This window comes from Zootoca vivipara, chromosome 6 (genome assembly GCF_963506605.1).
Source record: "Zootoca vivipara chromosome 6, rZooViv1.1, whole genome shotgun sequence".
NCBI lineage: Eukaryota > Metazoa > Chordata > Lepidosauria > Squamata > Lacertidae > Zootoca > Zootoca vivipara.
The window spans coordinates 22,671,986-22,698,074 of NC_083281.1; the positions used below are offsets into that span (position 1 = coordinate 22,671,986).

A 26,089-nucleotide genomic window follows, 5' to 3' on the forward strand; every position below is an offset into this window, starting at 1 on the left:
GGACAAGCCCTCTTTCTCAAAAGAGGGGGGGCACCTGTGTGATTACTGGTTGCTACCAGAGGTTTGTAGGGTGGGGCAGGGAGAGGCAGCTTGTGCTGACTGCTACAAGCCTCTTTGAATATGCAGTGAAGCTGTTCCTAGCTAGTGCAACAGTGGCAGGTGGAACTTGTACTGTATATGCACATTAATCACCATATAGGTACATGCCAGATTACATAACACGTTCTTTTAAAAAAAATTATCAAAGAGAAAATTTTTTCTAAACGCACACACACACACATTTACATTAAACCATAGTAAATGTCAGTACCTTTATGGGGTTCCCTGAACCCCGGGACTTCCCTCTACCCCTCCCTTGGCTTCCAAAATTTATCTTCCTTTTTTAACTGCATCTAATTATCCAAATTTATTATACTTCATTTTTATCCTTTGTTGTTTTAAATTACAAGTGATATGTCAATTCCGCTAACGCTTTTAAATTTTTACAGTGTTCTTTAATATAGTCTACAGTATAAAATTATGCCATTCTCTATTAAATTTGTTATCCTCTTGGTGCCTGATCTTCCCGGTCAGCCTTGCTATCTCTGCATAGTCCATCATCTTCATTATCCATTCTTCCTTCGATGGGGCTCTTTCTTCTTTCCATCCCTGGGCAAATAGCATTCTTGCTGCTGTCGTTGCATACACAGACAGTACTTTCTTATCCTTCGGTAATTCTTTTCATTTTATACCGGTAGTAAAAAGGCCTCTGATTTTTTAACAAAAGTTATTTTAAACATTTTTTTCAGTTCATTATAAATCTTTTCTCATAAGGCCTTAGCTATTTTACAGGTCCACCACATATGATGAAATGTACTAACATATGTGGGTCAAGTTCTTACACATTTTCGCCAGTCTTGTAGGAGTCAAATACCATCTATACATCATTTTCATATAATTCTCTTTTAACATACAGCAGGCTATAAATTTTAAATCCTCATTCCATAACTTCTCCCATAAAGCAAATTGTATATATCCCACATCTTTTGCCCAGTGTATCATTACATATTTTACTTCCTCATCTTTTGTTTCCCATTCCAGCAACAATTTATACATTTTTGACAGAACTCTTTCAATATTTCCCAACAATACTTTCTGCAATATCAAAAATTCTTTACCAAGACTGACTCCTTTATCCAACCTGAAAATGTTGTTTAATTGATGATATTGGAGCCAATCAGTTAATGGATGTCTTATGCCTTCAAACTTTTTTTTACTTTCAATTGATTTTCCTCCTGTTAGCAACTCATACTTTTCCCATACTTATTTTTTTAACTGACAATGCTTCTAATGGTGATAGCCACCATGGGATTTAATTCTCTAATAAATTCTTATGTTTTTCCCAACCAGCATAAATATATTTTCTAATAATATATGGTTTAGAAATCCCCTATCAACTTTTGATTTTCCTTACCAAAGATATGCATGCCATCCAAATCTATTGTCATAGCCTTCCAGATCTAAGATATCTGGGTTCCTCAGTGTCATCCATTCTTGTAGCCAGCAAAGGCAGGATGCCTCATAATATAATTTTTAATTCAGTAGGGTGAATCCACCTCTTTCTTTAACATCTGTTAATAACTTGTACTTAATCCTAGGTTTCTTCCCCTGCCAAATAAGATATATCTCTTTGCCATTGTTTGAAGTGTCCTGTTCTGTTGACTATCGGTATAGATTGAAATAAAAACAACATTCTTGGCAATACATTCATTTTTATTACTGAGATTCCCCCCCCCCATAATGATAATTTCATTCTTCCCCATATTTCCACATTTCTCTTAATATCATTCCAAACTTGTATATAGTTCTCTTTAACAATGTTTATATTATTTGTTGTCAGCCATACCCCTAATATTTCACCTTCTTTTCTATCCCCCGTTCTGTTATCTGTCTCAGTTCATTTTTCTCCTGGTCTGTCATATTTTTTTTTACCAACAACTTAGTTTTATTTTTATTCAGTTTGAAACCTGCAACTTAGCCAAATTGGTTAATCTTATCCAACACCCTTGGTATACTTTCCAATGGGTTTTCTACCAGTTACCAGGTCGTCCGCAACACACAACACATTTCATGTAAGTAGAATTCATTCCTCAAGAGCATTTGGAAACTTGAAACTAGCAGAGTATGGTAGCTTGCTTGTTAGCAGGCACAAACTGTTACCTATCTTACCTGCTTTGAATCATCTGCCTGGACTGAGAATTTGCTTCTGAACCTGGTTCTTGCTTTTTAAAGCCATCAATAGCTTTAGGGCAGGCATCCCCAAACTTTGGCCCTCCAGATGTTTTGGACTACAATTCCCATCTTCCCCGACCACTGGTCCTGTTAGCTAGGGAGCATGGGAGTTGTAGGCCAAAACATCTGGAGGGCCGCAGTTTGGGGATGCCTGCTTTAGGGACTCCAATTTTCTTTAGAAATGCCACCTCCCATGTGAGCCTCCCCAGCATTTAATATACCCGTATATTCCGGCGTATAAGACAACTGGGCATATAAGAAATATGACCCGGCGTATAAGACGACCCCTCACTTGTTAGAAGATTTCCCTGGGTTAAAAAGTAGTCTTATACGCAGGAATATACAGTATTTTGATGGGGCCTGGGTTGCTTCAGATTCTACCTTATGGGGAGACTAGATTGGCCTCTACCAAGAACAGGGCCTTCTCTGTTGTAGCACCAATGCTCTGGAACTTCATTCCACGACAGTATAACCACTGCCTCCCTGTTGGCTGACTAGATAAAAATGTATTGATTGCAGATGGTCTTTGAAAACTGCTGTATCCCATGTTTTATGGCTATATTGTGATGTTGTTTCTGCTTGGTTTGAATGAAGAATGGTTGTATTTTGAATATGTAAACAGCTGTGGTGTATTTTGTGAACAGGCATATATAAATAACCTTAAATAAATAACAGTGCAATTGTTCAAGTCCGTGAATTGCCCTGTTGTGTTCAGTGGAACTTACTCCCTGGTAAGTTTGTATAGGTCTGGATTGCATCAAACTGGGTGCTCATACCCCAAACATCATGACGGCAGTACATCATTCTAGTAATGATGGGGAGAGTTTAAACAATCATAACTACGTGGGTGTCTTTAATGGCTACAGATTTTTGTTTAAACATATATCCTCTCTGGAATATTTGGGTGTTTCCTTCTGGCTTTTAAAATATTTACATCCTTCACTCCTTCTCCTTCTTTGGCCAAGGTTTTAAATACAGCGCTGTAGTATTTGTCATACTCCCTATCTGTCACTAGGTGTTGCTGTCACGCACAGCTAATAGTAGTGCATCTCTTGGGGAAGGAAACCCATTGTTCTTGAATTCCCTGTGCTCCTGGTTCCAAGGGACAAGGCAAACCGGAACAACAGGCCTTGTTCACTGAGAACTTATTGAGTGCAGTGAGTTAGCAAATGGAAAAGCATTTCTGGCAATGTCACATTCCGTTTATTTCAATGTGCCTTGCAAACTCCCCAGCGGGCTGCTCCTGTGATTTTTAATGAGCACAAGAAAAGCTCGCAACATTAATAGAAAATTAAGAACTAAGAAAGGGGGAATTGGTGAGAAAATTAGATTGCTTTGCTTAAAAAAGAAAATAAATACCCACCCCTTCCAATTTTGGCAGCGGGATTATCCTGTTTCTTCTAATGGGTCTCCTGTTTCCAAGAAGGGCAGTTAGCAATCTGTGCAGACCAGAGAACATTGACAATCTCCTAACAAGCTTGCTTGACGCACTGATGCGTTTCCTTTCCCTGATGTCCTATACTTCCCTCTCTGATGTGCCATATTTCATTCTGGAAAATGGCCAGAATGGATGAGGTTCCAATTTAGATGTGCACCTGATTTTAGTGAATAGCCATCGGGGACAGATTGAATTTGCTCATGAAGGAGGAGGGTGCTCCATTGCTATCCAGGCCTCCAAGTCTGTGGCAAGTGCTAAGAACAAGATTTCTGTGCACTGCAAAGAAAGTAGGAACTCGCTGGCCATTTAATGTCACCCCAAGGACAACAATGGGGTTGATGATGGAGGGGAGGAAAGAGAAGCAGCAGCAGCAACAACGGCAGGCAGGCAGGGAAAGACCACGGGCAAGAGAATAAGCAATGAGGTAGAGAGGTAAAGAGAAGGAAGGTGGCAATCATACCTGGGGGAGGGAAAAGGCTGGATGGAGTCGGGCAAGGGAGCAGCAGTGAGTGAGGAGAGCTGGTGCGAACAATAACAATAAATTTAATTTTAAAAAAATATTTGTATCCCGGCCCAGGGTGGGCTCAGAGTGGCTAACATCATAAAAACACAATAAGCATAAAAAGAGACCTCAATAAATTAAAATACACCTTAAAATTAATTCAGACAAGTTAAAATCTGGGCAGGTGGCAAGTATCAGGGTGGAATTGAGAGTGGTTAATAATTGCTAGGACCAACTGTTTCCACTGATCATACAAGGAACTGTGAGTGGGTTGGGGGCTTCCTTCGGGCTTATTTTATACAAAGGAAAGTAAGTCAAACTGCACCCCCCCCCCCAGGCCTGGCGGAACTGCTCTGTCTTGCAGGCCCTGCGGAAAGATGTCAAATCCTGCAGGGCCTTGGTCTCTTGTGGGAGAGCGTTCCACCAGGCTGGGGTCATGGCTGAAAAGGCCTTGGCTCTAGTCAAGGCCAGTTTAATTTCCCTGGGGCCTGGGATCTTCAAGGTGTTGTTGTTAGCAGACCGTAAGCATACTGTGGGGCATACCAGAAGAGGCGGTTCTGTAGGTACGAGGGTCCTAGGCCGTATAGGGCTTTAAAGGTTAAAACCGGCACCATAACCTGATCCTGTACTCCACCAGGAGCCAGTGCAGCTGGTATAGCACTGGGTGAATGTGATCCCGCAGTGGGGACCCCGTAAGGAGTCTCGCCACGGCATTCTGCACCTGCTGGAGTTTCTGGGTCAGTTTCGAGGGCAGCCCCACGGAGAGTGAGTTACAATAATCAAGCCTGGAGGTGTCCGTCACATGGATCACAGTGGTGAGGTCAGGGCGAGAGACGTAAGGGACCAAGTGCTTAGCTCCGCGGAGATGAAAAAATGCTGCCTTTCTTGTAGCTGTAACCTGCGCCTCCATAGAAAGGGAGGCATCTAAGATTACACCCAACAACCAGGATGGTGTGATCTTTGCGGAAATGCAATTGGTGGGGATGGTGACAAAAGCCAGGAAAGGTTAATGGGAAGGAGCTCAGTGGCAGAGCTTGCAGAAAACCCCTGGTTCAATCCCCAGCATCTCCAGGTAGGGCTGGGAATTTCCTCACCTGAAACCCTGGAGAGCCACAGCAAGTCAGTGCAGGAAATACTGAATTAGCCAGACCAAAGATCTGACTCTATAGAAGGCAGCTTCCAAGGTTCCTAATTCCTAATTGGGATCAATTACCACAACTGACAGTGTAGTGCAGTACTTAACCTGGGGCCTGAGAGATCAGGATTCGAATCCTCATTCGGCCACAAAGCTTGCCAGGCGACCTTGGGCCAGTCATCGTAATCTCTACCTAACCTACCTCACAGGGTTGTGAGGATAAAACATGAGAAAGGGGAGAAGCGTGTACACCGCCTTCAAGCTCCTTGCAGTTACGGTGTGATATACAAAGTAAATAATTAACTAGCTCCTTCCAACCCAGTTTACAGGGTAACTGTAAAAGCAGTTCCCAAGATGTGTTACTTACACACACACACCCAACACACACACACTCTGCTGGTTGGGGAACATATACATACATAAATAAATACATACAGGTGAAACTCGGAAAATTAGGATATCGTCAAAAAGTGCATTTATTTCAGTAATGCAACTTAATATTTATTATTTTTCTTTTAATTTTTACAAATGCTTTCTTTTGGAAATTCCACAGTAATAAAACAAATAGTTACAATAATACAAAAAACTACATCGCTATTACATTTCATTAATTACATTTCATTTATAACTGAACCGCCTAACGACAAATAATTACAATTACAACAAACGAAGGCTTGACATATCTTGCTTTGCATGTCATGCATCTATCTCATATATTGGTTTCACCTTCTAAGTTGCATTACTGAAATAAATGCACTTTTCAACGATATTCTAATTTTCCGAGTTTCATCTCTCTCTCTCTCTCTCTCTCTCTCTCTCTCTCTCTCTCTCTCTCTCTCTCTCTATGTATATGAACGAACACGTGAAATCCAAAAGCCAAGAGCCATCTGCGAGGATGGGAAACTCCACTCTACATTTCCCATAAGACACATTTGAAGTGTGGATGCCTAGAGCTTTGGATTTGTGGGTATTCTAAATTCTAAAAGAGATAGCTCAGTCGGTAGAGCATGAGCCTCTTAACCTCAGGGTTGTGGGTTTGAGCCCCACATTGGGCAAAAGGATTCCTGCATTGCAGGGGGTTGGACTCGATGACCCTCGTGGTCCCTTCCAACTCCACCATGCTATGATGCTATGAGCAGCTCTGATAATTCCCATCTGTGATACATTTGTGTGTGTGGTTTGTACTGACCCTGCTTCCACACATCCCATTTCATTTAAGCTCTCGCATTGATTGCCTTACCTCAGAGACCTGCTTCCCTAATCCACGAGCATTAAATGATCCACATAAAAAGCCATCTTGTGCCTGGGCTGATCTGATCTGTTTGCTAGCAGAATGCTCAGCAAACAGAGACAGGTTCAGATTATTGATAGCAGGGCAGAGCTGGGACTGCCACGTACGTGAAGGATGTGTCATAAGACACACAGAGAACGATGTCTGAACGTGGATCCTTGATGTTCCATGTAGATCAAAGAGAAGAAACTGTCCCATGCCTGGTTCCTGGTGGGAACCATTCTGCTGAAGGAGGACCTTCTTCTGCAGGGACAACAGAATTACTGTGTTGTCCGGTGAAAGGCCGTTTACAATAACAACAACAACTTTCAGGGACATGTATTTTGGTTTCGTGGTTCTTGAGGGGGTCCTGGCGGTGGCCATTATCACCATCAACCTGTTGGTTTGTGCCACCGTCTACCTGCACAAGGAGCTGAGATGCATCACGAACTACCTGATTGTGTGCCTGGCAGTGGCCGACCTTGGTGTGGGAGCCCTGGCCATCCCCTTCTCAATGGTACTCAGCATGGAGTATGTCCTCTGTTTCTACACATGCCTCTTCCTCACTTGCTTCCCACTGGTCACCACCCAGTTCTCCATCCTCCTCCTGCTGGTCATTGCCATCAACGCCCACCTGAAGATCAAGCTGCCCAACAGGTAAGCCAAAGGCTCTTTCTTCAGCATCCAGCCTGTGAAACTGAGTGAGTGCATGTGAGCCAACAACATCTATGCACATGATCAACTTCTTAGGGGTTCTGCAAATGCTGGTGCATCATTTATGCTAGTGGTTCCCAACCTTTTTTCTTCCATGGACCATTTGAAAATCGCTGATGGTTCTGGTGGACCACTGAAATGATTTTTCTGCCAGTTGTAGCCATGCATGGCAATGTATTGTGCTTGATGCTATCTGCTTTGTAATTGGATTTTTATTGCTTCTTTTATTTCTCATTTTGTATTTTACTGCGTTACCATTTGTATTGCATAGAATTCTGCTTGTAACAGAATAAAACACAAGAAATAAAAGCAGCAGTAAAAATACAATTTGAAAATGATATGAATATATAATTATTTTGTTTCATAAAATTTATACCCGACTTGACTGTAAGAAACAACAACCCTCAAAGGAGTTTACAAAAAGATAAAAACAGTAAAATCAAGAAAAAATTCAGCCGTACTTTAAAACATACAAAAGTTAAAATATTAAAACAGGTTAAAATTACCCTACCTTTCTAAGCATCTGGGTAGCCGTGTCTAAAGAATGTTTTTAGACGATGTGATTACAGTAGCAATGGAAGAGCTACCAATGGAGGCAACACTTGTTTGTTGACCATAGACAAATGACACCTGACTCTATAGTCACATGACACTCACAAGGATTATTTTCTGGACAGCTACACCGTGCACGTGAAGAAGGGAGGGATGGTGATCATTGTGCTCTTCTGCTGGCTGCTGTCTCTGCTGATAGGTCTCTCACCAATGATGGGCTGGAACCGCTTCCAGCACTACGCGGAGACCAGCAACAAGACGCTGCCTTTCAGCTTCCCCTCCGAGAGGACGGCCTTCGTCATCATCGCCCCCGACCTGCCTTACGGAGGCTTCCTCTCCAAGGTCTATCCACGCCAAGAGAACCTCAGCTACTCCGAGATCCACAGTGGACATCTGGGCCTCTGTTCCTTCACCTCCATTTTCAGCCCCGAGTACGTGGTCTATTTTAACTTCCTGATCTGCACCCTGCTGCCCTTGGCCGCCATGTTGGGCATCTATGCTGACCTCTTCCGGGTAGTCCGCGGCCACTTCCAGTCGCAGGCTCCTTGGCCAGGCAAGAAAAGGGAGTTGCAGATGGCCCGCACCCTCTTCCTCTTGGTGGGCGTCTTTTGCATTTGCTGGATGCCGCTGCATGTCATCTACTGTGTCCAGCTATTGTGCCCTGACTGCCAGCGCTATGAGTCACTGGACCGCCTGGCTGTGTTGCTCTCCCACCTGAATTCCTTGGCCAACCCACTAGTTTATGCCCTCAGGAAGAAAGACTTTGGGCTAGCCCTCCGATCTGTATTCCTCCACCGTGTTCTGCACTGGCCCAGACTGAAGGCCTGCTTTTGTCCCAACTCCAAAGTCCACCCCCAGGCCTGAAGGAGGACAGAGCACCACTCATTCTATTAGCAGACTAAGGTGGTGAGTGCTGACAATAGAGCCAAAAACAGGTCCACTGAGGCAGTGTTCATGTTACCCCTTGCCAAGCCTAGAGACGAATTTGGAATGGCTTCAAGGACTTATAGCATGCCTGGATAGCTCAGTAGGTTAGAGTATGGTGCTGATAATGCCAAGGTTGCAGGTTCGATCCCCATATGGGACAAGTGCCTATTTCTACATTGCAGGGGGTTGGACTAGATGATCACCAGGGTCCCTTCCAACTCTACAATTCTATGATTCTATGACTCCAGTTGGTGTGAAGCGGGTTCGAGAAACAACGCAGCCAACAGCAGCCTTTGATAACAAAGTACAGTCCCAGCGGTCATTTCTCTTCTGGTCACTGCTATGGGTACACGATTTGACTGCGAAACGCCATGGTGCATCTGCAGCAACACAACTGGATGCCTTCATCTGCCCCAGCTGCAACAAAACATGTCTCTTCTGCATTGGCCTCTACAGCCACAGTAGGCACTGCAAACGTCGAAGAGTTTGACCTCACCCCCAAAGGCGAACTCCCCCATTGTTTCCCCGAGACCAATAGATGCCAATCAACAGGATACATATGCATTTTGGATGCAGGTTCTGCCAAGACAAGATTAAAAACCCAGCACGAACTGGAGTGAGTGCACAGTAATTGGTAGTATGTAGGCAACCTGAGAAACAGGAGGCGAGATATTAGCATGCTCAGGGGAACTCTTTCGAGGTTTCACAGAATGACTTTTTTTTTTGCTAAAAGCAAGCAAGCAAACCACCACTAACAATCTGGGCAAAAAACTCCAAAACCAGCCCAAAGTGGACTAGAATTAATCAGTAGCCACAATATGTTGAATGCCGGGAATGGGAGGGATTCGGTTCAGTTTGCATTTATAGGCAAACCTACCTAATTTGCACTTTCTGAAACAATCTGTGCACTGAATCAGCTGTCCTTTGAAATCTGCACTTCTCGGAGTTTGCAGTTCTCCAGCCCAGCGATGTGTACAAAAATGTATATGCCAGGGTAAAGTGTGCATAAAAATGTATACAGTATTGCAAAAATGTATTATGTAAGGGAATTGCTTTAGAAAATGTCTTTGCTGGGCAAAATTGCATCCAGAGATGTGTGTATTAGGAGAAATTCACATTAAATTGCTGTCAATTTTCATGAAGACATAAATATAGAGAGCAGACTAATGTGGAAATGTGGAGAACTGGCCTTAAAGAGTGGAAAAGTGAGAAACCAAAATTGCTGGATTCACCAGTTACTTGTTGAATGCCAATTGGAGAGAGAAATGGAAAAGCACCATGTGCATGTGTACATGCAAAGTCCCAGGTCCCAGGATTCTTTGCAGGATGTGCTTTAACTGTGCAGTGTGTATGCAGCCAGTATGCAGCCTGGGGGCATGTGGGGCAGCCCACACAGCTCTAACCACTGACCACCCTTCAGCATTTGCCCCCTGAGCTGGCTGCTACACTCTGCCCCCCTGGCAGGGCCAGCTCTACCCACCAACCACCATCCATAACTATGCCCTTGCCCTGTCCCCTTGGTCCAATCTACACCACTGCCCAGGAGGAGAGGGCAAGGCAAGGCTGAGGCTATTCCTCCTCTGTTCCCTCGGAGAGCAGGAGGAGCAGGACCAGAGGGCACTGGGAATCGGCCATGGAGTCCATCCTTCCTGTCTGGAAGACCTGACAATGCCCAGTGGCGATGCTGCCTCTAAATAAGCCAATGAAGACAAGACTCCTGAGCCGTTAATAATGGTGAAGCCGAAAGAATTTTTTGTCAGGTGCAGCTTGTCAAACCAGAGTGGAAAAAGCTGGTGCCTGGTGAAATTTCCTCTTCTGTGTGTTGTGAACAATTAAAGGCACAAGAGGAGCCCAATTCTTCTTTGTCCCTCACCTCCCTTCCTTTGTGCGTCTCCTCTACCTTTGGGCACCATCAGCTGAGTGCAATCGAGAGAGGCCCACTTAAGACAGCAACAGGAAAATCACTTCCACCCACAAAGCAATTATTGAAAATGAGGGAGCTGAACTGCAGAGAGCTGTTGAATATTGCAGCATTAAAGCACATAATGGACATCAGGAACTGTCGATAAACCCATTATTTAAACAAAGACTGTGCCTCGGCCCTCGGTATTTTTAGAACCTTAAATTAAGCTAATGAAATTGATTCTGTTTAAAACTCAGCACAATAAACCTCACTTTTTATCTATGGAGGTAAAATAGTCAAGAAGGAAAAGAACCATGGAAAATTTGGAAGGAGCCGGTATGAGAGAAAGCTGGTTTCAGTTATTGATTGTTGGTTCTCGTGATGGTCAGGGTGCTTCTGCAATCTCCAGTCCACGAATAATTTCAGTCCAGGGTTATCCAGGTGTGATAAAGTTCTCATGAGATTTCTCACCATTATTATTATTATTATTATTATTATTATTATTATTATTATTATTATCAAGGTTATGTGGCTCTTGGAGCTATGACACAGATATAAATCACATTTGTGTGGCAAGCTTCAAAAGTTAATTGCCACCTGTTGCTGCTATCAAATATAAAAAATGGTGCCCCTTTTCCTCATGGAAATGAAGGCAGTTGATAGGGAAGCTGTAGCTCAGCCCAGATCGAGCAATGTGCCATTCCTCAGCCAGGGGTTAATTTAATGTACCTTTTAAGCAATCTAACGAGACTGGAGTTGTAATGGGGTGTAAAAAAACAAATGGAACTGGCCAGTCTTATTTCCTTGTGGTCTTGCCTGTATTTTTAGGGGACTCGTGCAAAACATTTTGCTACCTGGAATAGAGCCCAAGTGCCCTTTCCCTCTGGAAAAAGAGGTACCAGAACTCACAATGAACATTTCCCTCGTTTTCTTGGAATGTCAATGGTGCCCACCTGAGTTGTTGGAACTGAATTCTGGCAAGTTCTGGCTGGGAAAAAAAGCCCTGGTGCTACACAAATCATAGAATCATAGAATTGGAAGGGACCCTGAGGATCATCTAGTCAATCCCCTGCGGTGCAGGAATACACAGCTGCCCATAAAGGGATTAAACTTGCAATCTTGGTGTTATCAGCACCATGCCCTAACCAACTGAGCTATCCAGGCTGAAGCATGTTGCTTCTCCCTGTCGTATGGTAGGGCTGGCCCTGGATTGGACCAGATTAAGGGGGGCATAAATTCTCTACTTAAATGTCTGTCCAGTTTAAAGAACAATAAGGGAAAGCAGTGGCCTTGAAGTTGTTCATCAACTGCAGATAAATAGAAGAATGACTAGGTAGAAGATAGTCAGACTAGACTAGGTAAAAGCCTATGCAGATGCTCAAATTTCCTCTAGCCTCTAAGGCAGGCATCCCCAAACTGCGGCCCTCCAGATGTTTTGACCTACAACTCCCATGATCCCTAGCTAACAGGACCAGTGGTCAGGGATGATGGGGATTGTAGTCCAGAACATGGACTACATGATGGGGATTGTAGTCCAGAGCAGATGCCTGCTCTAAGGCCTGCAATTTCAAGAATCTTCTTTAAAAATGAATGCATTAATTGAAAAGGAAAGATCAGGAGAACCAAATCTCTTCAGAACATTTGGAGGTTATTTGAAATGTGTACAACAGACATTCCAAAAGCTTTTGTGCCTTTCATAATTTGTAGTCTACAAATCCAATAAGGCACCAGAGTAATAAATGTATTGTTACTCAAAAAAGTTGTAAATGTTGCTGGAGTACAGGCAGACCACAGGAAAACCGAATTAATTCTTTGCATCAATATTCACTGCAAAGGTTGCACACACACAAAATGCTTGACTACTATTTTTCTGGAAGAATGTCTGAAGAAGTCAAATACAGGTAACAAAGAGATGAAGCAGCATGGTTTATGGAGAGAGTAAAAATTAGCAACTTGTTGGGTTTGGATGACACATAGCAAAGAATCCCAGAAGCGTGTTGAATTTCCAACAAAACTGCAAATTCCTTTCAGTCCTTTGGCAACACCAATTTTTTAAAAAAGCATCCCGAGAGAAGCAGAGAAACCCGTTAAGCCTAACCTGCCTAAGCAAATTGGTAGATAGCACTATAAAGCCAGAAATATTAAATATATGGGCAAAGAAGTATAGCTGAATAAAAATCTGTATATTTTATGCAACAGGAAGGTGATGCTAGAATTCTTTAAGAGTACGTAAGTCACCTGGCACACGTTTTGAATGGGGTTCCAAGGTTGTTTTTGGCAGTTGTAACGGTAGGTTTATTACTTCTCTAGCAACCGGGTTAACAAAGAGGGTTGTGGGCACCTTTAAAAACTTCGGCTAATACTGTATATTAATATTGTGGACATAAGATTTCAAAACACGTTTAGCTTGTTGTAGAAATACCATTATTTTAAAGATTATTTCGTCTGTTGTTATAATTGTATATATTATAAGCTAAAATAAATAAATATAAACTTTATCCTCCCAAAAAATCTCCACAAATTTATATAAATATTATTATTAATAAAAGCAATAACCTGTATCACCTGCAAACCTGCTTCTCTATAAAAGCACCAATCAACGCTCAAGTCAAAAGAAAAAGTGAGATTCTAACACCGCCCCACCAAATTACTCACGAGGCGAACGATGGAAACCGGGCTAGATCAACTTCCGCCCTTTTGTGGGCGAAATACAAAACGCTTCCGCCGCTGAGGTGGGGGGGGGGGGAGGGTTAGAACTCAAAGGCGGCACTACGCTCCTCCCGCGCGCCGCGGTGATTGGGTGCCCCAAGTCTCGCGGCCCACTATTGGCTTACAGAACCTCGCGATGCCCGGAGCCCTTGTGAGTAGCGGGTGGGTAACCCCTCTCGTTCTTTTTTCCTGGAGCGCAGTGGCAAGAGCACGGTGAGTGGTCTCTGGGAGCGTGGTGGGTAGGCCTGGGTCCTCTCGGGGAAGGGCTTTCGGCGCGTCGGAAGGCTGGCGGGCGTGTGGACAGGGATGCTCTTCTAGGAGGCGCGCGGGGTGGCGGGGAGCCGGCTTCCTAATCTCATGAGAAGAGGACAGACAGGGGCCTGGCTTGCGCTAAAAGCCCCGTGTTTTCGTTACCAAAGCCATAATAAAGTATACATCCCCCCCTCCCCCAAATCGCCACGTCAACTTTAAAATGTGTTTTACTTTATGCCTTGGGTACAAGTCGAAGAAGCTTCTTTCTGTATTATTTCTTGCAATAACAATGTTCAATTTTCCAAATTGCGCGTCAAGTTTAAAATGCTGTTCCTTCTCTGGCTGGTGAATGGGGCCAGGTTGGTTCTTCTTTTTGCCATAATGTTCTTCCTGGGAGGCAGCCTTCCATTGGTCCTTGGGATGGTTGTAGAGGTCAGAATGTGCCTCCCTTCAGCTCTGGTTAAATTTCCTAAAGGTGAGCATTTCAGGTAGGGTTCTCCCCCCACAAAAAACCCCTCAAAAGCTTGCCATGACTTTGCTTGGTCTTAATATTGCCCAACTGGGTGTATTGGGAGTTTTTTTTCTTCTGAACTGGCATTAATGCATACTGGTTTTTGCTGCTTCCCCCACCCCTCTCTTCTGTAGATGCCTGGAGTAACTGTAAAGGACGTAAACCAGCAGGAATTTGTGAGGGCCCTTGCAGCCTTCCTCAAAAAGTAAGTTGCCTGAAAAATGAATTAGTAGTTAAGAGCTAGTCCCATGGATTTGATAAGGAGATTAACTGCACTTGTTAGTTAAAAAGAAGGGAGCACAGTCTACCTCAGGGGTCAGCAAACTTTTTCAGCAGGGGGCCGGTCCACTGTCCCTCAGACCTTGTGGGGGGCCGGACTATATTTTGAAAAAAAAATATGAATGAATTCCTATGCCCCACAAATAACCCAGAGATGCGTTTTAAATAAAAGAACACATTCTATTCATGTAAAAACATGCAGATTCCCAGACCATCCGCGGGCCGGATTTAGAAGGTGATTGGGCCGCATCCGGCCCCAGGCCTTAGTTTGGGGACCCTGGTCTACCTGCCCTCTTCTGCTAATTGCTTTGTGTATGTCTTTACTGTGCAAAGAGTGCAACACTTAGCCAAACATAAGGAAATGCTCCCTTTGGTGTAGTGATGGCTCATCTAATGGAGCAGTCTGTAGTAGCATAATTTTAAAAAGGTACTTAGGTGCAGCGAGTTGTGCCAGAATGAGGATTGCGAATAAGAACCCGAAGCCATTGAAAGCTTTGCAGTGTGGATAGATGGTATCTTGTGGACAGCTGGGGTTCCTGATTTCAGCAAGTATCCCTTTAGGAACAGGACATTTGTTTTGAGGTTTATACATTCATGAGTCTTGGCAGACACAATGCTTGAAGTGTATGTGATAAGCGAGTCCCCCCCCCCCCCGTAAAACTAAACTTTAAAAAATAAACAGTGACTTGCCCGTTTAATCAGTGATACCCTTTTATCTGATCATGTTTTAGTCAATCTTAATTGTAGTCTTAAACATGTATTGTGGGATCTGTAAGTGGAGGTGTGGGTGTCCAGGCCATCTTTTGTCCTGAGCACAGATGCATCATTTGTAACTGACTGTTCTCTTCACAAGGTAGAGAGTATGTGTTAGTTTTTTTAGATAGTTTTAAGGTAGATTGTGTTTTGGCAGCCTTGTGGCAACAAACAAACAGCCTTTAAGGTAGATTTGCTTTGGCAGCCTTGTGGCAACAAACAAGGTAGATTATAAACTTTCAAATAAATAGAAGAAAAGCGGGGATAAAACTGAGACTCAAATGGGACAAAGGCTAAACTTGCTCTTTGTTCCTCCACCCAAATTCCGGATCCAGGGTGGGTGTTGTCTTCCCTTGATTTTGTTCATGGTAGCAGGGTCATTCCACATCAAATCAACGCTAAATGTTTTCATTAATTTTTTCTTTTACAGCTATGGATTGTAGGAAAGTTGTACCCAGTAGCTATTCCCCCCCAAACAATGTCCCAAAAATGTAAAATTTTGTTACAAGACATAAGAGACCCATAAATTTTTATTCTTTGTTGAGAAAGAGCATGTCTTTGCAATAATTTTCACCATCAAAAACTTTTGATCGCAACGTGCCCTAATGCTGAAAATTTAGGTTTTCTAAACCTAGTTTTTCCACCAAAAAAACCTACATTTGTACATTTTTAAGGCATTTATAAAATCTTTTGAGTGCTGGTGTATTTTTTTCTGAAATCCTCATGTTATTGATCTCTTTGTAAAATTTCAAAGAGATCTGATCATTGGTTATGGAGAAAAAAATAAAATGCACACAAGGTCAAGGCTCTCAAGAGAGACAGAAACACAGATTTCACGAAACTTTGAAGTGCTATAAAATTAAAACCGTTTGAGATAGAGGGAAAAAAATTAAGGGGGTTTCTTTCAACCATAAGGGAAGGGCGTACACAAAGTTTCATCAAAATCTGAGAATGTGGGTGGCATGACTGCGTTGAACTGACGTGGAATGACCCACCAGCCTGTGCACTTGGTTTAAGTAAACAATTGGTTCCGGAAATCTGTACTTAAACTGAAAGTACTCAAACTGAAGCGTACTTAAACCAAGGTATGACTGTACTAGAACTCAAATGGAACCATTAAGAACAGATCTGCCACCCATCTTCACTCAAACCCAGCAGACTGGAGGAGAGGGCACCTGGTCAGGGGGATGCAGTCATGATAGAACACTGCCCCCCCCCAAAGGCCTTGCTGCTGTACAGAGAATCCCAGTGGGCAGCTTCATCCAATCAAGTCTCTTAATTCAAGCCTAATCAGCATGCTTTTGCAGGATCAAGTCCTGGGTAGCTGTTGTATCCCATTCACCGACCTGACAGCATGTAATGGAACATCAATTAATTAGCTTTTATTTTTATATGGTTACATTTGTAGGATGACATTTTAGGGTCAGAACAGTCCTTTGAGGATTTGACTAAGGAATAGTGACTCGGCTGGTTTCAAACACAAAAGCTATTGGCGCTGCCTTAGAAGAGGCCTCCTTTTTTCACAATGGGAGAGAGTTCCTCCTTTGATTCAGGTGTAGGGAACATCCATAGCTCAGTTGTAGAGCATCTGTCTTGCATACAGAAGGTCCCCGGTTTAGAACAGTTCTTTCTCTTTCATTCTTTCAGAGGTATGTTATTTTTTTTAAAGTTGCCCCACTCTTCAGCCAAAGAAGACTCTTAAAGTGGTTTTCACATCAGTAAAAACAAGACAGGGCCCTGCCCTTAGGCTTACAAAAAAGACATGACACAAAATGAAAGTTAATTGGGAGGGAGTGGGAAATATGCAAACTTAGGTACCAGTTATTTGTTACAAGTTCTACTAATAAGCAGCTGGGATTGAAACCAATAATAATAATAATAATAATAATAATAATAATAATAATTTATTATTTCTACCCCGCCCATCTGGCTGGGTTTCCCCAGCCACTCTGGGCGGCTTTCAACAGAATATTAAAATACAATAATCTATTAAACATTAAAAGCTTCCCTAAACCAAAAGAAGCCAAAAGTTGCTGGGGTGCTTGCTTGCATTGTTGGAGTGTCTCTGTCTCCCTTCTCTGCCACAGGTGGCAGGTGACAAGGGAGGAGGGACTGGAAATCCCTCATCTCTTTTTGCCTCCCATTTGCTGCAGCTTGATGGAATTGCCCCAGTGAGGATCTAGCAAATGATAGTTCAGTGAGGCATGGGTCTGAGCACTTGTCTTCTGGTAACGAGTAGGAGAAAGAGACTTACCTTTTATAATATGTAAATACCATTGAGGTATGTGCTGCCTTTGGGCAAAAGTGATAGCTTGGCTGAAATAAAATTACTGCTGCTTATTTGTATGGTGATAACTGGTGTTTGAATTGTTCTTGCAGGTCAGGTAAACTGAAAGTACCTGAATGGGTGGACACAGTCAAACTAGCCAAACACAAGGAACTAGCTCCATATGATGAGAACTGGTTCTACACCAGAGCTGGTAAGGAACTGGGCAGATACAGTAACATGCAAATATGGTGCAATGTCTTACTTTTTAAGGACACAGTTCATAATTGTTTTTAACAATCCATGATTGTCTGCATAAGTGTTGCCTTGCATATTGCATCAGAGGGACCAAGATAGATCCTGCCACTCAGATCTATTAAGGGCATCACTTTTGGAATGAGAATGTTGTAGGATAAGTGCAGTGCATTAACTCGCTGGTTTGGCACCTGACAACTTCATGAAAATGAGATGCAAATTACGTTGATTATATACAGCTAATGGTAATGCTTGCCATTTATACAGCAAAATGTAAGTGCTTGAAGCAGTTCACGTGCATTATTAGCAGCACCATAAATGTGCATGGTACTTTATAGGCATTTTATAAGTGAAAATGGGTCTCTGCCTCCAAGGAGCTTACAATAAGAGCGATAACATGGAGAGTGAGACATGCAGGACAAAGTGTGGATATGAGCAGATACAGTTAACATGCGTAGCTTAGTGGCATTATCCCAATAATCTTAAAAATTCCTTATGCCTCTTTATCCAGCATAGTTGAAAATGCTAGAGTTTGGTGTGCAGTTAGGGGGAGGTTGGAGATGACAACTTCTTTGGGGATAGCTACCGGTAGTGTTCTGCTCTGGGAAATGAGCCCTCTTGGCAGCAGAAAAGAAAACCATTTACTATTTTCATTGATAGGGCGATTGTGTCTTCCCTGATGTAGATTATGAATTAGTTAACTGTGCTTGTGATGGTGCATTATTAGCTTCCCTGTGCCAGCCACGCCTACTTAGATAGATGACACATTGGCTAGACATTATGCAGCATTCACATGTCTCGTTAAGAGCAAGTTACTGGGTTTCTAAAGACGAATCAGTTGCTTGCTTTTACTTCTTTTTCCAGTTCTCCTGATCTCACGACTGTTACTAGAGGTCTTGCCACCTCACCACACCCAATCTGTGTCAGTGCTGGGTGCTGAGATGGTGCAATTTTTCACAGGCTCAAGTCATGTGCCTTTTGATTTGCTTGCCTGTAGAAGGAGGAAGACACAAACAAGTGTTGGTAGCTGGCCAAGCAATCTGTCTTGGTTTTCTTCCCGCTGCCCCCCAAGGCCCAAGATAGTTTTGTTCCTGACTTTAGACAGCTCCTAGCAACAGTTGGAGAGCTTTAGAGTTGCTCTTTGTGGAGCTCTTGCACTGTATGTTCACATGTCGCTAGAATTCCTTCTCAAATGCACACATCTGTTTGTATTCATGGTAAATAATGCAAACCAATTATCTGTCTTTTCATGTCTCACTTTCTAAATGCCCCTCCACTGTGGCGATGATTTACAGGGAAGCTCTAAAGTCCAATGTGCTTTTCTCTCGCAGTACTACCGCAGTGATGTCTATTAAGTGCCGTATTCCTAGATGTTTTCTTGCTGCTGTAACTGTTTTAGCGAAATGGATGGTTGGGAGGTTGCCTTGCGGCAATATGGCCTTAGGCTGTGTCTGTTTTTGTCTGCTTGAACGGTGGCCTCAAAGGACAAAGCAGGTGGCTCGGTACAAAAGCAGCCATGGCGGTTAAAAGTGCTCTGCCCTCCGTGCTACTTTCTGCCCTACCCTGTAGTCCTGCTCTAGGTGTAAATTGGGGTTTTTACACCATTTCTTGTTCTCATGTGATGTTAACAGTATGATGCTCTGTTGTTTCTCTGGAGTTGCCACACTGTGTGTTTGGCTAAAGTTCCTCCAGCTAGGTGATCTTAGGCTGACAACATTTGTGCTCATTAACAGTTCGCATGCTACTGTTGGCTACTTTTGTGTGGTTCCTTTCTTCTTTAATAGGAGTAATGCATTCAAGCATGCAGCCAACTTAGTGTGAGCTCGGAGACTTTGGCTTCTCATTCTGGAGATGTTGTCCGGCTGGAATTGGGAGTTCTCGGCTCGTATATCACACTGCTCAAATGAGTAGACCAGCCTTCTTCAGATCAGTGCCCTCCAGATACTTGGAGCTACAAACCTGTTTCAGCTCCAGCCAGAACAGCTGTTGGATAGGAATGGTGGAAGATGTTCTCCAAGACATCTGAAGGGCACCAGGTTTGAGAAGTGTGGAGTACCCTATTCCTGTGAGTAAAAGTGGACATGAGTCATGTGCAAGGTAACCTTGGAGGGTTTTGATAATGGGTCCGTCTGTGTAGAGAAAACTTACTTTGCGGCTGTATCTAGTGTAGGAAGACAAAGCCAGAATGTTTTGATTGAAATAAACAGGGTCAGGAAGTGATGTGTTGTTTGTGTTTTGGTTTGTTTGCAGCATCCACAGCTCGCCATCTGTATCTCCGTGGGGGCGCCGGAGTCGGCTCCATGACCAAGATCTACGGGGGCCGCCAGCGCAATGGCGTAATGCCCAGCCACTTCAGCAGAGGCTCCAAGAGCGTTGCTAGGAGAGTGCTGCAGGCTTTAGAAGGGCTCAAAATGGTGGAGAAAGACCAAGATGGGTGAGTCTTGGTACCAAATTACACTTGTAAGGGAGAAAACTGCTGTGGGGTATCGTGGCAGCTTGCCCCACTTGCAAAAACTTCAGGTTGTAGTCAACACATTTTTACTTGGAGTAGGATCTCTGAAATCAGCAAGCCTAACCACGTCGTGTCCATTGACTTCAGTGGGTCTACTTTGAGTAGGAGTAGAATTGCCTACAACCCATATTGTGCCACAGCTGACAACATATAGAGGTCCATTCATCAGAACTTGCTTATAGAGCCTTCATGTTCAGAGGCAGTGTTATCACTCAGTATTAGTTGCTTGGGAGAAAGTAGAAGGTGGCCATGACCTTCGGTGCCCTATGATTTGGCCACCAGGAAGCCTTTGACTAACCATGGATAAGAATTGCTGGACTAGGTGTACCCTTGGTTTCATCAAGGAGAAGCCTTATGTTCACTAAAGGTTCCGTCCATCCATCCATACTTTCAGTTATGTGCTGCATTGCCTAATTGGGGGTGACGCTCTGAGCAAAATGTGTGTTGTCATACCTATTGGAAGGAGCTGAAGGCTTGTTTACTTATGTGGGGCATTTAGGGCTATGGGGTGAGGTTGTACATGTTCCTTGAGAAAGATCATAAATCTGCTGGGTGATGGTAACTAGGGCAGAGAATGGCCCACATCAGCGACAGAATTGCCTTTTTAAAAATGCTGATACTGGTCACTGCTTTCTTTCAGAGGTCGCAAACTTACTCCCCAGGGGCAACGAGATCTGGACAGGATTGCAGGACAGGTAACCTTTTTTCACATGAGTAATTTCTACAAGAGTAGCTGTGTTAGTCTGTTCCAGCAACACCAAGGAAAAGCCTTGTGGCACCATAAAGCATTCTTGTAAATAGCTCCCTGCCTGGAAGCCGTCATTCAAGGAACCAACCTGGACATTTTTTAAAAGTCCCACCCCCCCTTCTCAAGGCACAGAAAAATTAACCTATTCAATGTGGGCAGGCTAGATTGTGTAAAAAATTGCAGTTCACTTAATTTTGTAGAGTACTTTTGCAAAGGTGCTTGTTGCATAAGTTTTATTTAAAATATTTTAAGGTTGATTTTTTTCGGCATATCCCTTTCCAATGTAGTTTTACAATCAAACAATGAAGGAAAAGGAGAACAACAATACAAATTTTTAAATTCTGCTGTTGTTTAGGAAATCTCATTCTGAAATAAATGCAAGAGGCTTTAAGATACTACAAGCGTCTTCTGTTTCTGCCACAAAAAACTGTTGTTCTCGATTGCAGGGTAGGAGAAGGAATGCTGGAAATGAATCATAATTTTCCCCCAGTTGCTTTGACTTGAAAGTGTTCTTATTCCCTAAAGAATTGCACCTTCTTACTTGAAATGCCTCACAACGAAAGGAAAATTGAAGAGAGAGTGAGTGAGTCAGGATGAACAACTTGCGAGATCATTTCAGCAAAAGTTCTGCTGTGGCACAAAGTGAATCCCTAGCAGCCTGCCTCTCTTCAAAACTCATTAGAAAGAGCTGTGTTGTGTAGATCTCTGCAGCTTTAGATTTGTTCTTTTAAAATTTACTTGATAATCTCTCCCCAATAAAACTCTTTAACAGCCCCAGTGCCATCAGATAAAGTGCCTGAATGATGTTGCATTAACTAGCTCTCTGTTGACATTTACAATGTACTGTGGATGAATTATTCCTCACAAACAGTTGCCTTTACAAATACATAGAAGTTATTAAGTGCAGCATGTCCAAGCAAGTACCAGAATGAAAAATCGCACAGAGTTGATAGATGTCTCTCATTTCTAGCAGTTGAGCTAGACTGTGAATCTGAGTATCTTGAAAATTTCCCTTATCGGTCCTTTCAAAATTACAGCACTCCATATAAAAAAGAGCACATTGAAGTAACTCTATTTCAGCTGCTAGTTAGCCGAGTTCAGTTGGTGACTGAATTTATCGTTATATAATTCTGAAGGGACAAGCCTTGCGTTCAGTAAGGAGGCATGGATTTCTCATCCAGAGGCTGTGGGTGACGTAGAGCAAAATGCATATGTAGAACCCAGCCCCTCCTAGGCTGTTTTATGTGCCATCTATATAAACTGTCAGTGTTCAGGCCAATGGATTATGCCTTCATAGAATTGTAGAGTTGGAAGGGGCCCCAGGGGTCATTTAGCCCAATCCCCTGCAATGCACAGACTTGACAGGAAGCATGTCATGGTGCTATGTAACATTGAGTTGTGCTTTTTCCCCTGCCAAAGATCAGCAGCTTTCCCACCTTGGTGTTTTCCAGATGTTTTGGAGTATAACTCCATCATCCCTGCCATTGACCGTGCTGGCTGTGGCTGATGGGAGTTGCAGTCCAAAAGATGTGCAGAAAGTTGGACTAAATGTTAAGTCCTGCATGGTTTCCCCCCCAAATGCAAACCTTTTCTTCTCTTCTTTTCTAGGTGGCAGCTGCAAACAAGAAACATTAAAGTGAATTGCAGTTCAGAAATAAAGTCCTTTATTTACTGATGTTGCGTGTGTTTTTCTGAAGTCTTCACTGCTCCCACCTTACTCCCTGCACACCCACCAGTCTTTTTTGTAGTATCTGAGTCTTAACCACATAAACTGCCTACACCATTTCAAACCTTTCTTTGAAACAATGAGGACTAAAATCTTCAGGACGAAAACGTCATGCCAGCTGCAAACATCCCTGCTTACATGGGCAGCTGCAGCTATATGTAAAAAAATTATATGCAAGTGTGGATATAATTACTGCCTTTAAAAAAAAAGCACTGCCTCCCTGAGAAATACTCTGTGCTCAAGCACAGTTCATTCAGATTAGGGATGCAGTCTTTAATTGCTAGATTAATAAACTAAAGCTCTTGCTGTTGTGGGTCAATTTTAATTGGAGAGAGCAAACTTTTAATTCGTTAGAGCTGCTAGTAAGGGCACACTTATTTTTATTTTTTAGCTATTTTGGTTCCAAGTTCTTATACATATCTTTCAATAGTGAGGTTTTGGTGATTTGAAAATAAAATTTTAATTGGTTAGAAAGCAGAAGATTCTGTAATCAGTTCACAACCTTGTGATTTGCGTTTGTGTATTCCATATGGAAAACTTATGCTTGTTTGATGAAAACAGTTGCCAAATTTTATTAAAGTAGGTCCTGCCTTTCCAGTGCAATTTTTGATTATTATTTTTTATTGGATGAAACCCCCCTCATCAGAAAATGAATTCTCTTTTGCTACTGTTCTTACACTCGCTGCTGACAACTCGCTTTTAGGTCTTGACTGACCGTTTGAGCTTCTGGTAGGTGTTGGAACTGAGATTTTAATTTTAGCTTGTGATGTCCTTGTCCCAGACTCCCCTGATGACAAACTGCTTAAATGTGAGAAATTTATTCAATGCACACCATAGGCAATGCAAATATTCCGTGGTGTGGTATTAATTTGCAGAATTATGGAGGTTGGATATGAACTTTATTTGAAATAAAAAGTTAACTAGGAGAGTGGTGTATTTCTCTCTTCACCTCTGCTTCCTGGTCTTTATATCCCCGCTGCAATTCTGGGGTGGATAAAATGACTAAGAACATAAGAGCCTGCTGGATCAGGCCAATGGCCCATTTAGTCTGACATCTTGAACAGTTGCCTTTGGGAAATCAGCAAGCAGGATTTGAGCAGGAGCACTCCTGCAGTTTCCAGTAACTTGTTCAGAAGCATTAACTTTCTCCACCTAGGTCCTACGGTAGAGACAGCATAACCATCATAGTTGGTACCCATTGATAGCCTCCATGAATTTGTCCAGCCCTCTCTCCATCCAATTTGGTGACCATCACTGCCTCCTGTGGGAGCAAGTTCCTTAATTTAACTTTCATAAAGTACTTTTACCTGTTTCAACATTCCATCTTTTTTTTTTAATGCAACCCTCAAATCTGTTCCTTCAAAAAAAAATAAAACAACACTTTGAGACTGCATGAGTTGTGGGTTAGCCCCAAGGGCTTTTTCCTCCCTGAAGTTTATGAATGATTTAAAACATGGGAATTTGGAATAAAACTGCCACCTCAGCCTTAACTGTGACTTTGACGGTGGCGCTGAAGCCCAAGAGTGTTTCTCTGCAGCTTGATGCTAATGTACACTTCTGGAATGCCTCTCAGGAGCTCAGCACTTTACAAACTCAATTAAGAATTTGCGCCACTCCTGGGAAAATGGGGGGTATCTCAAGCTGCTGTGCAGTAGAGATGAGGACATTTGGCATAATCTGATAGTGTACACAAAACTTGCCTGTGTAAGCCATTGTATCTCGGTGAATCAACACACTAGGAAAACAAACTTTAAATCTGTTTTTATTGCGCTGCCAACTCCCACCTCTGAATTAGGGCTGTGTTTGCACCACCTGCCTCACTGATGGTGTTCAGATGATGCGTTACATCGATGGTTGGCATCCTGGGTGGTGCATGGAGGAATCCTAGCCACTTCTAGTTCTGGAATTTATATTTTTGTGCATGTGTTTTTGCATGATATAGACACACACAAATCTAGTGGCATCCAGTGTAAGTTTCTTCCTAACATTAGCTCAGTTGGTACAACACGAGACTCAATCTCAGGGTTGTGAGTCTGAGCCCCACTCTGGGTGAAAGATTCCTGCGTTGCAGGGGGTTGGACTAGATGATCCTCGTTCCTTCCAGCTCTAGAATTCTGTGATTCTACTTTGAGATTGCTGTACCAAAGGACAGCAGACTTTGGCTCTGCCATTAGCCTGTTGACACAAATTCTGAATTTTGTGTGTGTGTGGCCAATCCATTGCTGAATTTACCTTCAGTGTTGAAAAAAATATGCCTCTGAATACCAGTTTCTGGGGAACTCGAGGGGTGGGGAGAGTGCTCTTGTGCTCAGCTCCTGCTTTTGACCTTTCTATGGGCATCTGGTCAACCCCTGTGAAAACAGGATACAGTGGTACCTTGGGTTAAGAACTTAATTAGTTCTGGAAGTCCGTCCTTAACCTGAAACTGTTCTTAACCTGAGGTACCACTTTAGCTAATGGGGCCTCCCGCCACCGCACAATTTCTGTTCTCATCCTGAAGCAAAGTTCTTATTCTTAACCCGAAGTACTATTTCTGGGTTAGCGGAGTCTGTAACCTGAAGTGTCTGTAACCCGAGGTACCACTGTACTCGGCTATATGGGCCGTTGGCCTGATCTAGCTGCCTTAGGTTCTTATTAAATTTATTGTGACATAAACTCTCATAGAGCCTACTTCATTGAATGCTGCAGGTTGACAGGTGTGTGAGTGTGTGAAACGCAGGTGTGGGTATAGAGAAACTTGTGAAGTGTGGGGACAAAAGCTTGTCAAAGGCAAGTTCTTGAATTTCATGGTCTCTTGGTCCGGTTTAATTCCCCTCCCTTCTACGTTTCTGCCTGTCTGTTCGAAATAATTCAAGCATCAGACAAAACGAGTGCTAGCCCACAAAAGCTTGTGTGTTACTGGGCAATGCTACATGTTGGCTGAGAAACGAGCCCCATTAGTTTATAGAAAAATTGCAGTCATGGGTAAGTTTATAGAATTGCAGTCTTAGTTTTAAAGGGCTGTGTGTTTGTCGTCTTGAATAGGGGACACGTGCTGGGATTGCCAACTCTTCCACTGTCCTTGCTTCTCTGCCTTTCAAAAGCCTGTAATGCAGGAATGAAACGGGTGAAACCTATCCAGTCTTTACTGGGGCGAAAAGCTCCACAGAAGAGGCAGGCGCTTAGACACGCCTGATCAGGCCCATGGGGTGCTTACCGATTAATATGTGCCTAGAGGTAGCATGAGTGGAATAAGAAAGTGGCAGCGTAAGCTATAATTCTGCATAAATGCAAATTAAATAATAGATATCTAGGCTACCTTAATAGCCTCTAGAGTGCAAGAACCATATGCCACAGGGCTGACGTTAGATGTTGGTGGCATAGGCC

The 26,089-nt window shown here is 43.0% G+C and overlaps 2 protein-coding genes across 2 annotated transcripts; both read left to right on the plus strand.

Annotated features, from left to right (window-relative positions):
* The first annotated feature begins 6,793 nt into the window (after positions 1–6,793).
* Positions 6,794–7,357, plus strand: LOC118086354 (adenosine receptor A2b-like). Its single transcript, XM_035117861.2, has one exon. It carries the CDS (start codon positions 6,954–6,956, stop codon positions 7,275–7,277), a length of 324 nt encoding a protein of 107 aa, XP_034973752.1. The 5' UTR covers positions 6,794–6,953; the 3' UTR covers positions 7,278–7,357.
* A 6,182-nt stretch (positions 7,358–13,539) lies between these two features.
* On the plus strand, positions 13,540–22,672 carry RPS19 (ribosomal protein S19). The gene is made up of 6 exons (XM_035117863.2): positions 13,540–13,634; positions 14,319–14,389; positions 17,596–17,696; positions 19,988–20,171; positions 20,890–20,944; positions 22,606–22,672. Exons 2-6 carry the CDS (start codon positions 14,319–14,321, stop codon positions 22,630–22,632), a joined length of 438 nt encoding a protein of 145 aa, XP_034973754.1. The 5' UTR covers positions 13,540–13,634; the 3' UTR covers positions 22,633–22,672.
* The last annotated feature ends 3,417 nt before the right edge of the window (positions 22,673–26,089 follow it).